At 45.1% G+C, this 15,341-nt stretch overlaps 1 protein-coding gene across 1 annotated transcript; it reads left to right on the forward strand.

Annotated features, from left to right (window-relative positions):
- Window positions 1-1,042: 1,042 nt before the first annotated feature.
- LOC306743085 (PDZ domain-containing protein 4-like) lies at window positions 1,043-14,126 on the forward strand (the record flags this gene model as incomplete). Its single annotated transcript, XM_079225566.1, has 8 exons — window positions 1,043-1,102; window positions 7,881-7,934; window positions 9,034-9,344; window positions 9,500-9,587; window positions 9,675-9,773; window positions 9,862-9,924; window positions 10,299-10,400; window positions 12,123-14,126. The coding sequence occupies 8 exons, from the start codon at window positions 1,043-1,045 to the stop codon at window positions 14,124-14,126; spliced, it is 2,781 nt and encodes a 926-aa protein (XP_079081692.1).
- Window positions 14,127-15,341: the final 1,215 nt, after the last annotated feature.

The raw sequence follows: 15,341 nt of genomic DNA on the forward strand, positions 1-15,341 counted from the left end.
CAGTTACAGGAAATTTGTCAGCTTGTGTGCTTGTAGTTGAGAGAACCGCGTGTCGTTGCCTGTCTTGATGTGTGTGCAGGTGTGCATGGCATACTTATCTCAGCTGCAAAGCAAGAGCTTAAACCACTGAACCTGCCCCACTTAAAAGTTAAATTAGCAAATACCTTGAACAATACTTTGATCCTGAAGTGGTGGATGAGAGCAGGGCTGTCCTGATAGGGTTTTCAGGTGCAGAAGTTATGTTAGCAGCCACTCAGCAATCCTGGAACGCAGAGGGTTTAGCAAGGGATGTGCTCGTTGTGGGAGGTCGAAGAAGAAAAACAGGACTGAGGGGAGTTATTTGATAGCGGTATAGTTTGTATCTACATTGTTCAAAGAGCATTGCTGAAAGTGATGCTGTTTGGTTGTCTAGTGCTGCGAGTGAAAAAACTCAGGAACAGCGTGAGGAAGTCCAGCTGGAAGAAAGCTGCTCTACACTGCAGTTTTCAACACTAAAGAACAGACCAGGCACGGTCCAGCAAGTATACCTTATGATCTGATGATACCTGATGATATACTTTTGACAAGTCACTGGATCAGCATTGATTTGACTGAAAACAACTGCCTAATCTACATAAGCACAAAACTAGCAGGACTCTTACAAACATCCTTTCTCCAGATCCAAGATAACTGGATGATCTGCAACAAGCACATGTACTGAAACAAGCAACATCTTGCCTGCGATGGAGACAGATGCTCACACGTGGTCATGCAGGTCTGAAACAATCTCCACCTTTGAACGTACTTTGGATTATAACGCTTGAATTTTGAACGAGAAGAGGAGAACACAGCAAAACAAACTGTGAATCTGTCCCCGGCGGGGATGTGTTGTGTGTTACTCTGAGGAGGAGGAGGAGTGCTTGATACCACAAGCCTGCGAATGAGGGTGGGGCTCTTTCCACTGCCACAGACAAAGACCTTGATAGAGAACGTCCTGCTGTGAGAACTGGTCAAGTGGGGCAATTTTGAACCTGCACAGTCCAGCGCCGTGTCAAAAGTCACTATGGGGTGCAACATGTGCGTGGTTCAAAAGCCTGAGGAACAATACAGGGTCATGTTCCAGGTGAGCACTCAGTCTCCTCTCTCTCTCTCTCTCTCTCTCTCTCTCTCTCTCTCTCTCTCTCTCTCTCTCTCTCTGCTTGCGTTTCTTTTCTTTTCCTGTCTTCAAGCAAAAGCATTCCTTTGTGTGTCCTTAAAGTTTTCATCGTTATTCTGTCTTAATCTTTCTGACAGTGATGCTGCTGGATGAGTGTAAATCAAAACAGCTCAGACAAAAATGTCTGCAGTAAAAATCCACAGAACTTCATCACGTTGACAAACTCAATTAACCCAAATAATTCCCAATAGTAGTATTCCAGTTTCAAACTAATGACACATTGAGCATCTAAAAACCACAGTTATTTGTATTCATGGAAATGGTAAGGATAATAACATCAGGTCATTCATGAAAAAGTACAAATAAAACATTAGCGCCATTATATCACTTACTTAAATATGATAGTGACATCAAATTGAGCAATTAATACAATTAATTAGGTGAATTAAACTGTGACTGCATTGAACAGGACTGATTAATTTAATATAAGCTCCAGATCCTGTGACACCTCTCACACTTTGCTGAACTTGTAGGCCTTTTGTGTAGATTTGAAGCAAATATTAGCCCCAAATAATAAATCTGTTGAAATCACTTTCGAGCAAGGCTATTTATTGAAATAGTCAATCGGTGAAGATAATACCGATAATTATGATCATGATACTTCACTCCGATTACAATGATTACGATCAGAGAGAGCAGCGCTAGACTGCGTCGAGCGAGTCGCTGGCGTGGGGAAAGTCGAGTCCTGCAGAGCCACGAAGGCGGTAGGATGGATGGCTTGTTAAAGCCTCGCTAAAGTGTTATGGGAGAGAGGGGTTGCCACGGTTACAGCCTCAGCACCACCGGCCAACTGGGACCACGGACTGTATGCGAGTAAGCTCGTCTGGCTGTGCAGTGCCTATAAGGAAGCTGCTGCTCAGTGACTCCACGATACACGCGGTGACCAAAATAAGTCCCGTGCTTACGAAGCATGAAAAAAAATCACAGCACTCATGGGTATGCGGCGCAACACTTTCCATATCTGTAGCATCTGAAGCCTCAGCTGGGTCTCTGGCATGCTGGAGTCGGGCTGTGGGCCAGTTAACTGGGCTGCATCTGGTGCCAGAGGCAATGCCAAGAGAAATAAAAACATGGAGGGAGACAGAGTCCAAATAGAAGCATGATAATGAGTTAAAGAGGGATGAAAAGACTTTCCTTCCCTCTTTAATTTGCCTATTTTAACCGCTTATTTTTGTTCTCCTGCCGTTTGCCCTTTTGATTAAAAGATTTTAACTCTTCATGGGAGCAAAGAGAAGCTGGAATTACTTCACAAAGCATTCCATAAATCAGTGACCTTATCCAACAGGGGTCAGAAGTAATGACACCGACTGCGTGTAGGTTAACGACTTTGAAAGTGGAAATGTAATAATTCCACTGATCTGGCAACGCGAGGTCAACCGTGTCCCCACACAGCTGTCAGCCGAGAAACACTTGAGCTCTGTCAGGCAGAGTATATCTGCACGTGGCATCCAGACGGGCGTGGCGATGAGTGGAGCCAACAGTGATGGCAGGAGATGGGTTGTATGATTTGGTGCATGCAGAGCAGTTGTCATGTTGCATGCTAATCTATTGTGCGAGAGCCTGTGGTTGTGTCGGTAAAGCAGAGGTTTTGAGGTGTCGGAGCAGTAAGACGGCATATATTGTGGTCTGGTGAGCCAGAAGCGGCATCGCTGGCAGGGAGCAGAGGAGCATGAGAGAGAGAGAGAGAGAGAGAGAGAGCAAACGCAGATAGAGGACTGAACCAGAGCCACAGCCTTTGGCTTTCAGAAGCTGACGAGTACATTGCAATGAGAATATAGTCAGTGAAACTCAGAGGTCTGTTGAACTGCAATCAAAAAGCATAACATTCCAAAATAGAGAGGAACTCAGACTGCTGTTTTTAATTTCTCCATAAAAATTCAATCTCAGTTATTAACGATTACAAACAATGCAATTGTTGCTGTGCAGATGGCTGATTAATCCAATGCTCATGCCAAAGAAAAAGATGGAGGTATACAGTGTGCAATCATTTAACAAAACAAACATAATTATATTTCCCTCCAACCCCCACAAACACATTTCATGGCCTTTAGAGGTTTTTTCGCTTTGAGCTGTTTTCCTTAACTATCGTGTATAATTACACCTTCAAATTAGATGCAGTCTACCGAGTAACTGTCTTTAGACAATAAATACAGCATTACACAGCTTACAGCTACATCAGGCTGGAAACCAGGCTGTTAAATTTGACTATATCAAAACACTTGCTTCTCTTGCCAAAGGAATACAACTCATGCATTATACATTGGGCTTCTGCTACACATACGCTGCACACTGGTGATTGGTTCACACCCATTGGCGTGTTTCTGATCAATTTAGCCTCTTACAGCCCCGAGTAAAAAAGCATATTGTTGTTCAGTTGATGAGTTACGGACTCAATTATAGACTTCATGTGCACATAAACCATTTTGATAAAAATGTAGCATTTTACATACATTTTGCAGAGTACCTGACCTACACACACACAGTAAACCTCTGCCCCCCCCCCCCCCGAGCTCTTCAGCCACTCCTTTTTTCTCTCCTCCGTCACTGTAAAGCGGCTGTTTCCATGGCAACTGGCGTCATTAAACAAACCTAATGTGCTTTTATTCACAATGACATGAAGAACCATCCCGACAGCCACAAGAGGCCAACTGATGAGGATCAATAATGATCAGCTGACATTAGATAAATACGTGCATGGTTGCGTTCACACCCTCATGCATGTGCACACAGGAATGTTAATTCATGAACCGTATTTTCAATAATATATATCTTCACCTATGAGAACATATGTTATAACTCGTTACCTAAAGAGAGAATTTACATTCATTATTTGTTTATACACCAGCATAAAGTTATGGAGGCGCGACAGGAGGGGTTCAAATTGACGACTTCATCAATAAAACCTAAAAATATATATACTTGTTTAAGGGGCGTGGGGGAGGAGTTTATATATATATTTCTTTATATACAATATAAAGAAAAAAGAAACTCCAGGTTAATTGCATCACCTGAAAGATCGCTCATTACCTTTTGGCGCGTCAGGTTCTTTTTATGTCAGGAAAGTGTTAGTTTCCTCAGGTGAAGTGCAGCTCGTGTGTGGAACATGTGTGTCTGTCGGGTTCCTGCCCTTTCACTTCTCAGTCGTGTGACTGACATGGACCCCGGGACAAAAAGGATGGAGAGGATGTCTCATTTAATAGGAAAGGAGTGACAGGAAAAAGAAAGGGTGGAGGGCTTTATTGTAAGGCCATGTAGCCTGTGATGTGTTTTACAGACTGTTCTTCTTCTGCTACCGACCAATAATTTGTTCTTTTGTTCCAACCGATAATGTATAATTAACACAATTATGTAAATTAATACAGTCCATATTCCTGCGGAGGCTTGCTAGCTCCATCGCCATCATTTCAAAGAATGTTTTAAATCAATATCTTCCCACTGTTATCAGTTTATAAGAGGCCTACTGTATCTCTCCCTGCTTGTTCATTAGAATTAGCTCAGTGATATCAAACAGGGGTCATAGTATGTCAACTTCTTCTCCAGATAAATTGATTTACTGAGGAGGCGACTGCTTCATCCTTCAAAGTATGGAAGATGAGAAAAATCAATTAGTGAACACGTGGAATTCAATGTTGGTAGGGGGTCGGGGGTCGGAGGGCAAACTGTGGAATACACAGACCAGGTTTGTGAAAGACTCTGTGATTCTTGGAGGAAAACACTTTGGATTGAGACGGTTTGTGTTTCTTTCCACATGCGTTTAGGATACGGTGCGTTACTGTAGAGTCGGTCTCCCTCCTCTTTTTCATCTCCGCCTGTTATACAGCACACGCGATTAATTTGCTCTTTAAAGGGGCTTTCAAAAAAAGACTAATTATGCATCAACCACTTAGTAATTTCCCATGAGCCTTCATTGTGTGTGTGTGTGTGTTTACATACAAGTACTGAACCTAGAGCCAGACTCTCGCCGTTTACTTTCACCCAGCAATTCCTTGAAAGCTCGTTCTCTACATTTCTCCTGCATCATTACGTGCCCCTCACATCCCTTCCTCCTTGCTCCCCCTGCACTCCTTCAGTGTCTTCCTGCCTTTGCGTTCTCTTTTCTCCACTTCGAACTCTTTGCATCTCTTTCATCTCTCACGCATCAGCCTCCCTCCTCTCCCGCTGATACTGCCACCGCCCATGCACCCCCGACTGGGGATTTGAAGGTTTACTATTTTTCTGAATTTAAATTATTTTGAAACACAAATAAATAGAATTTGAGATGGAGTGTGGGGGTGGGTGTGCACCTGAGGGTTCATTATATGCATTGCTTTTGTCACTTATAAAGAGCAGATGTATGTAATGACCTCCTAACTCATAGATAATAGAGAACAGAACATGGCAAGAGTGTAATGGATTCTCCACCAAGTCAGGTCTAACACACAACAACCATTACCCTGCATGAAGTCATCTTCAAAGCAATCCCAGCACCTCTCATTGATAATAAATGAGAAATCCCCCTCTTCTCCCGCTCTCTCAGTATTCATACCTGTCACTCAGGACCACGGAGCTGCCTCCTAACAGCCTTTCTCTGATTCTGGAGAGCTGGGCCTTGTGGTCAGAAGCACTGAAACAATAGATACCGCCTGTTGTTTGGAGAGAATGAAAAATCACGAGGCTGGAGCTGAAATAAATATGCACTTTGGTGAAGGGTGTTGAGGTGCGATTTTCCTCTAATCTAACATGCAAACTACACAGTGTTGATTCCTTCATCGCCAAAAGGCCATGTAAGGAGGAAGCTTCTTATTTGTCTCCAAGTGAAGAGGCTCATTAGGAGAGATAGAAAGATTTATGAGGGTACATTAGTGTGAGGAAGGACGAACACACACAAGGAGATGGACCGACTGAAATAGAGGAGTGGGAGGAGGGTGAGATGTCGTCTCCATGGGGAAGGGACAGGGAAGACAGAACTGCTGAGGCAGCACGGCTAAAGAAAACAGAATCTCTGGAAAACACGAGAGAGGAGGAGGAGGAGTGGGGATGAAGGAAGAGAACAGACAGGGAAATGAATGTGAGCATGGAAACACAATGGCAAAGCAGGAAAGATAGACCAGAGGGTGGTTGTGGTGGTGTATTATATGGGAGGGAACCAAAAGGGAGCAGGGGCTGAATGTGGCAAGAAAGTTTGTGTGCTTGGCTGCACAGGGGAACATTGATTTGACATGCAATTACTGGAAGGGGACAAGAGCAGAGGGAGGGAACGAGAGAATGAAGAAGCATGGCGGCAAAGATGTCGGCAGGCGCAGACCGCCAAGGTCAGTGACTGAGTGCAGCATGAATGGCACTCTACAAAAGGCCGTCTGGCTCAGTAACTGCACACGGACATCATCATGTCGCCGACTGTCCCCTGTAATGAAATCAGGAGAATTTAATTTGTCTTCGTGAGTGAATTTGAAAATGTGTTAATTCAATTGCCATTCTATTCAAATTCAACAAACAGTGCAGTGCGCTTTGAGCTACAGGTCTCTGGCTGATTGAAACGTATTAAACCAGGGTTGTGAACAAATTAAAACTTTGACCTGCTGATTGCCCTAGAAGAAAAGCCAGGAGTTAGCGTTGGCAGGGTTACCACACCTCATGAATGTATGAAAAATAAAGTGTGGTGCCAATCCAACTAGGTGTAGAATACTTCACTAGATATTTTGACCTGCTGAGAGGAAAAGTCAGGAGATCCCCAAAGTCATTAGGATTCATCCTCAGGGGAACATGCATGACTGTACCAAATGTCATGGCAATCTATGCGATCTTTGCCATTTCTCAGTCTGGACCAAAGTGGTTGGCTGTTGGAGGGACACACATAGATATCAATAGAGCCAAACCACTAAAAACCACTATAAATACTGAATCGGGTATGAATACTGAATGATTCTTTCGTCTTTAGGTTTGTGGGAAGTCCTGCTTGATTTCACCCGTAATGTTTTTGGTTCAGTAACCCAGAAGTCAAATCCCAGATTTTGATTCTTTCTCCACATTTATTTTCAATAGACTTTCATTATTAATGGCCCTCTTCCCCTTTCTTGCTGTACAAACCAGCCATGGTGTGATAGAGGGGAGATGTGGCTTTCAACAACACCAGTGTGTCACGACACATGTTGTGATGCTTCTGTATACATATACATATACATATATTGTCATACATACATATGACAACTATTTACACTGTATGGGGAATGTTTAAATGAACTGCATGTCCAATGAGCTCTGAAATGAAAAAGGAACTATGAAAATGTACTGTATGCTAGAAGTGTTTTACTTCTAGCATACTGTGTGACATTCAGCACAAATCACATTATAATATTTTTTAGTGAAGCTCCCATTGTTCAGAAAAGAGAGAAAATGAAAGTGGTTTCTCCAGAATTTAAATAGGTTTACTTATTTAAATATATTTGCAGGGAAACCACTCACACAAAAGAAAGATAACAATGTTTTGCAGAAGAGTGTTCAGGAGGACCGGAGCACACAAAACTAATGTACTCAGGAAACTCGTTTTATCTCTGTGGCTGTTAACTTGAATATTTGTTTTTTCTGCCTCTGGTTCTCTCCTTTATGAAAAAGGTTCTTAAGAAATCCATGGTATTTTCCCAACTATTCTGATGTAAATTACTTTCCAACTCTACCATTTTCCTGATTTCTTTCCTTCTCTCCACAGAAGAGTCACATAAACAACATGTTGTGCTCTTATGAGGCCGACGGTCGATTTAAGGTCTGAGTATAAAGCTTTTTGCTCTGTGTGATGTGGCGTTGAAACCCTTTAGATATAAACCTTTTGTATTTTTTGTCTCTGTGTGCCTGTAGAAACACGGTCAACCGTGTGACACTTATATGTCTGCTGAAGTGTCTTTATAGTTTCCCATTAACCAACACAACCTCAGTCTTTCCTTTACTGTGTGTCGCTGTAGCCCCCCCTCTTGTTCTGTGTTTTTGTGAGCTAGCTTTCCTTCTGTGAACTAATACTGCCCATGTGGGTCCATCCATCCATCCCATCTTCCTCCCTTCCTGCAGTGGTGGAAGAAGTTTGCTTTACTTAAGTTAAAGTAGTAACGCCACACTGTAAAAAACACTCAAGTAAAGTAAGTTGTTAAAGTAAAAGCCCTGCTTGCCAATTGTCTCCCCACAGGTGTTTTCACTTGTCTAATTAGATTGACATCTCCCTTGTTAGAGTCATGTATTTTTCCATGGGCCGCTTCAACACACACCTGACCAGAGGCTTAATCAGCGTGGGTGAAAACACCTGTGTGGATGTCCAGACCTTTTTTTGCAACGTAACTTTAGCTTTCAGACAAATGTAGTCGACTAAAGTACAATTCCTCCCAGTGGAGTAAAAGTATAAAACAGCAAGAAATAGTACTTAGTTATTTTCCACTACTGCCTTCCTTTTATCATGTCAGTATCAATCTAGTTTATATTTTCACTAATTTTGTCTGTTTCTTGTGGTTTCTCTGTGTTCTATGTAGAAAAAAACATAATTAGAGAAATACCCCCCCGCCCCCCTCGTTTTTATATGTATTCCTTCACCATTTCTCCTTTTGATTTAACAAAATATGATGGGGCATCATATCCCAGAATTAAAAATCAAGGAGGACAACAATAATTGCGTTTCACTTACACACGTAATGTGAGCCAAATAAACCGGTGAAATGCGAGTGTTTGTCCTCCTTGGTTGGCGGATGTGCTACCCTATTACATGTTTTAAGCTCATTTGAATTTGGGTCTAGCACTGAATGTTCAGCCTCCTTTACCAAAAATAGTCTCTTTCAATTAAATTTGCTCCTCCACCATTTTGATTTTGACTGTGCTTCCAGATGAATGGAAAGGAGCTGTCCCACCTTTCTGGGGATCCCACCCTGGACATACGGGACCCTGTGCTGTCCAACATACTGAGGCGGGGGGCCCGCAGACGTGCAGGCCTAGCGGGTCCCCCTGGCGGGTTAGTGCCCGTGACCATGGGTATGGCCGACTGTGTAGACAGCTGCACCCAAACAGACATCAGCTTCCAGCATATGTTGACCCTGGGCAAGAGCAGCCAGCATCCCTGTGGCGCCCCACCCCCTCCTGACCCTCCGCCCTCCCCTCCGCTGCCGCCATTGCTGGACCCATATCTACTCAATGAACTGTGAGTGGGAGCAGTTTAATAGGCCTTGCATCATGCCCAACTGTCAGACCAGAGCTCATCTGCCGTCTTGGTTCTAGTCCATGCCATTCTGTTCTCACATTTGAAGTTCAAAGCCGCCCCAATTATTGAAATATTATATCCTGAATTTGTCTCAGCTTCATAGAGCCCGTATACTACGACCCCACTGACTACTTCGATATCACTCAGCATGAAGTGGACAGACAGGATGAACTGGAATATGAGGTGAGATCCTTGAGGTACTGAAACTAGACAAAACTCTTCCCCCGTTGTGGTCTGTCTGACATCCTCTCACCTCTCTCGCTGCTTCAGGAGGTGGAGCTGTATAAGTCTCGTCAACAGGATAAACTCGGGCTGACAGTGTGTTACAGAACGGATGATGAGGAGGACCTGGGAATATATGTCGGAGAGGTGACGATAATGTTATGAAATCAAGTTTTCAATAAAGTTTCCCCCATTTCTTTACGCTCCTCAACAAATCCTTCTTTTTTCCCCCCAGGTGAACCCAAACAGCATCGCTGCTTTAGATGGACGCATTCGCAAAGGAGACAGAATCCTACAGGTACACGTTCCTAAAATATACGGGGGCTCGAATTCTTTTAAATGATGCCATCAATACTACAGCAACAGCGTTTTACTTTTTCTTTAGGTACGTAATGCATGAAACTAAAGTTTAAGATAACCCCTGGTCCACAATAGTCAAGTCCCTTTTAATCCAACCTTATTATTACCATATTATCATATTAAAGGAAATTGCTTATAGTGCGAAAATTATTCAAAACCACTTTATAAGAGATTGACTGTCATTACTTATGCTATTAAGCTAAAGAGACATTTATTTTCCCTGACTCTTTCCTAATTGAATCTAGCCTTGGTGTGAAGGGTCTTTCTTTTTCTGACATTAGCTCAGTTTTTATTCTCCGCTTCCTTTCTCAGATTAATGGAGTGGACATCCAGGACAGAGAGGAGGCAGTAGCTATTCTCACCAGAGAGGACAGCACTAATGTCTCCCTGCTCCTCGCACGACCCGAGATAGAGGTGAGGAAATTGGATACGCAGTCTCCGGGGGGGGGAGCGCACTGCAAGGCTCAATCTGAATACTGACCTAAAACATAATACATTCTTCTCCCCTTATCTCCCTCTTTATGTCGCAAGAAATTACTTTACATGCTACTAGGGCATCTGCAGGTATTGCTCTGGGGAAAAAAAAACGTAGTCGTGATATTCAGAACAGAAAAGAAAAAGGGGACACGATGAAGAGCTTGGTGCTCTGCTGTGTCCTCCTGCACTGCAAGCTGCACGGTGCTTGAAAAGCAAAGAGGTGCAAAAACATGATGAGTACACAGATACTGTGACGAGAGAGGCAAAGACAAATAGCGCTTGCACTCACAGTGCAAATGTTGCACCGCTTTGTTTCCCCCAAGGTCACTGCTCCAGCAGATAGGAGGACATTGTAACACACAGCGGATGCCCCTCAATAACACACCTCCACCAAAATGACTTGTAAATGTATACAACTTGACACATGTTGACACAATCAAACGGATTTTCATTGCGAACTATATAAAAAAAAACTGCAGTTGGACACATTATATGTGAGAATAAAAAAACCTGGTATGCTGCATCTGTGCAGAAGGAGCTAAAGGGCAGATTTATACAGCACTTGTTAAAATAGTCAAAGACACACACACCTGCAGACACAAACAACCTCTCCTCCATTTAAATTTGTCCTTGTATTGAGAGAGATGAGCACACGCACTACCTGCGAAAGGCTGAAGATTTATATTGCCAAGGCATTGGTCCCACATTAAGATTCAAGAGAGCGAGGGGAAGACGGGGAATCATCAGAGGGAGATGCACAAGCAGAGATTAAAGCTTGATCTGTTGTCTTGAGGGAGAAAGAGAGAGAGAACTGAAGGCGGCGTCGACGAATAAGAATGAGGATAATCAATACTTGGTCTGTAGTCTGCACTGCAACTCGCATTCAAATCAAACCAATTAGTCGAGATCAGCTGGGCTGCGATGAATGAATTGTGTAGTTATTCCAGCGCAAGTATTTGCATTTTATTTGATGAAGGGACGACAATCAATACAGCAAAGTAAACAGCTCACAAACAACAACACTTCTAAAATATTAAGTTGTATTCATCTCTAAAGATTCTTGATGGACATTCATCGTCCAATACTGAATACTTGACTATGCTCGCTATTAGATAGCGAATGCTTGGATGAAGTAAACATGAGCTATAATTGTTTGTTTTCCTCAACAGACAAATTACTCAATGGGTTTCCATTTCCAAAAGCATTTTGAAATGATGTTAAAATCTCACACAGCACTGGCTCTATCTAGTGGCAGACAGGAGCACTGATCTTACATCAGTTTAGAAATGTGCTGCACTCAGCGTTAAAGCTGCTATATTCGGGTTGTTTACACAGACAACGCCCCATATCTGCCTTATGTGTAAACAGCCAACAGGTTTACTAATACATTTACCAAATCAACTACAAAGATGATATGTCAATATTGTGTTTGGAGCTGGTTTCCCTGAAGTGGCCAAATTAAAACTGTAAATGCTTTAAAATGTCTTAAAAGCTCTAAAAATATATACGTTTTTTAAACTGCTGGACACGAGCTGTACGTGTCTTCACTGGCGTTCTAATGCAAACTCTTCCTTTTGTCTTTTGTTTGTCTCTTCAACATTGACCTTAACACCTCCACTGCAATGCCATCAACTCCATTCCACAACCTTCACCTGCCAGAATGACAACCAGCTGGATCAAGACGAGCTGGACCTGGAGACGCTGGACAACGCTGTCAATCTCCCCGGCGGTCACAGAGTGAGGAGCGGCGCCTCCGTCCTGGGTGCTGGGCCGGGCGGCGTTGCTGGTGGGGGTGTACTGGGAGGCCACGGCCGCTCATTGAACAGGGACTCGCCCGATTTGCTCCACACGGTGTTGAGCAACAGCCAGGAGCTGGACAGCGGCGTGGGCCGCACGGATGAAAGCACGCGCTACGAGGAGTCGTCTGAACACGACCTCCTGGGAGACGACCACACCAGTGCCTCCAATACCAACGCCACCAATACGCCCGGCAGCATGCGCAAGTTTCTGTCCGGCCGAGGGGACACCCCGCCATTGCTGCTCTCCCAGGACCTCCAGTTCAGCACCGACTCCCTCCTGGGGCTGGACTGTGTTAATGGAGTAGGGCTGGAACCGGTGGAGCGATTGGAGAGGCCTTACGCTGCGGATCCGGTGAGAATGATGATGCCCGGGCTGACGGAGGAGGAGTGCGAGAGGTACAAAGAGCTCCTGGAAATCAAGTGTTACTATGAGAAGATCAGTAATGCTCTGATGCCACTGGCCCAGGAGGACGGCGTCTCGCTGGATGTGAACAGGAACGAGAGCCTGACTCAGCATGAAATGGCCCTCCTGGAAGAGGAGCTGCGGCACTTGGAGTTCAAGTGTCGCAACATCCTGAGGGCGCAGAAGATGCAACAGCTGAGGGAGCGCTGTCTGAAGGCTTGGCCTCTCGAGGACAAGAACGGAGCCGGTGTAGGCGTTGGAGTAGGAGCCGGACGCTTTGACATCGGCGGCGCGTTGGTCAGCGAGGAGTCCTGTCACCACGCGCTGTCAGACATCAATGAGCTGCCAGAGAGGGAGCGCTCGGATAAGGACAGCACGAGTGCCTACAACACTGGAGGGGAGAGTTGCAGGAGCACCCCTCTGGTCAACGACCTGCACCCTTCCCCCTCCACACAGAGCCTGGAGAGAGGAGAGCCTCTTCTCCTAGCGGCTCTGCAGCTTCCATCCTCCACTCGGCAGAGAGGAACCAGGGTCGAGAGAGGCGACGGGACGCAAGCAAACCTCAACCAAGCCTACTCTCCCCACTCCCACAGGAGACGAGCCGAGGCTAAGACGTACAGCCCCGGAGCTAAGGTCAGGTCCCTGTCCCGGGACAGAGGAACCAGGCGGGGCTCAGATGGAGAGGTGAGACGCACTCCCAAAGCCAATGGGACCGCTGAGAGGTCTGGTGGATACAGTGCAGACAACAGCCCTTACCTGTCCCGCCGTCAGACGGACACAAAGCCAGCTCAGCACTACCTCAGCTGCATGCAGCTGAGGTCCCCGTCCACCCCGGAGCGGCTCGGCGGACTCAGAGACGCTCCCAAGGAGGGCAGCATGGAGACTTGGGCCGACGACAGCCCAATGAGCTTGGGTAGCACGTGTAAAGATGTCGGAGCTGTACCATTGTCCCCTCCGATGCCGCCGGCCTCCCCTCGCATGGAGTGGAAGGTGAAGATCCGCAGCGACGGCTCCCGCTACGTGGCCAAGCGGCCCGTGAGGGATCGCCTCCTGAAGGCCCGGGCCATGAAGATCAGAGAGGAGCGCAGCGGCATGACGACGGACGACGACGCCGTGAGCGAAATGAAGATGGGCCGGTACTGGAGCAAAGAGGAGCGCAAGCAGCAGCTGCTGAAGGCCCGAGAGCAGCGGCGGCGCAGGGAGTTCATGATGCAGAGCCGCCTCGACTGTTTGAGGGAGCGCGAGAGGGAGCAGGGAGGGAGCGGTGGAGGGCAGCAGGGGGCGCCGCAGCAGCAGGAGCCCACCTCCATCCTGGAGCTGTGCCACCGCAGGAGCGTGAAGAAGAGGAGTCGCAGAATCCTGGACAACTGGATCACGATACAGGAGCTTCTGGCCCACGGGTCCAGCTCTGCAGATGGGAAGAAAGTCTACAACCCCCTGCTGTCTGTCACCACGGTCTGAGATCAGAGGAGTTAGGGGGAGATGAGACGAGGGGCCTAAAAGATGAACACACGCTGCTTAGGTACACATTGGCACAAATATTTAGATTGGAGAAAAGCTCACGACCGTGACTGCCAGTAACAGTGCGCTTCATCCCGAACAGAAAGGCAATACACACATTTACAATATTGTCGAATCAAAGCTACATTTCTGGAAATGCATTCCATAAATGCGAATGCAGAATTACAAAAGTGACACATTTTACAATTCTACTCCAGCATATTTGATATCCACTGTATCCCTCCTTTCATTTCGTCTGGTTGAATGGACCTTAACTTGTCAGGGAAAGAATTTGCAGACATGTTCAGGATGAATTGGAATGAAGAATGCCATCCTTCAAAGGAACCCGTCCCCGGCTTGTCACATTCAAAATCCGGACGTCACGCAGCCAGTAAACAAGACAAAAAAAGAAGTGTGTGTGTGTAGGTGGACAAGTGGACAGACGAGCATATTTGAAACCGTAACATATTCGGAGAAAGTGCATTTAGAAATGCGTCACCACACGAGATTGGTCTTACATAAAGGAGCAATAGCACCACCTGCTGTGTATCACGACAGAAGAGGGGAAAATAAAAAGTGGGGCTTAGAACCATGCAGCTGAGAAAACACGAGAAAGTCACTTCTGTGCCATGAAACTGTATATTTAGCGTCCATAAAGGACTTTTGTTGAATGACATTTTATTGTGTGCCGGTTAATGTAGTCATTCTTTTCATTCTTGTAGTGTTCATGTATAAATGCTCCTTGGTTGTGATGCAGGAAATGCATCATCATTGTCAAACCACAGATGCTTTTTTTTGATAATGAGGAGCTGAGCGGTGCCTTCCTGTCAGGCAGACTTGACTGTATAGCACAATTTTCAAAGCGATAAAAAAAAAAAAAAAAACTGACCTACTTTAGCTGAGAAAGTAATCATTGAAGCACAGAGCAACGGACATGCCTACTGTTTTGTTTTTAAATTAGAGCACCCTGTGTGGTATAAAGCACAAATACATTTGAGGTTTTATTCAAAAAGCCACATTTGGCATTTAAATGAAAAAAAAGATCAAATACTATTCTTTCTCCATTTGCAATTTCAAAAGTGCAAAATGCTATTTTCCGGACCAATGAGTTTTGGTCAGTATGCAAATATAATTTATTTCAATGTTGACTGTGAACAAGGCTATTTCATTGCAAAT

The sequence above is a fragment of the Taurulus bubalis genome (assembly GCF_910589615.1).
Source record: "Taurulus bubalis genome assembly, chromosome: 11".
Classification (NCBI taxonomy): Eukaryota; Metazoa; Chordata; class Actinopteri; order Perciformes; family Cottidae; genus Taurulus; species Taurulus bubalis.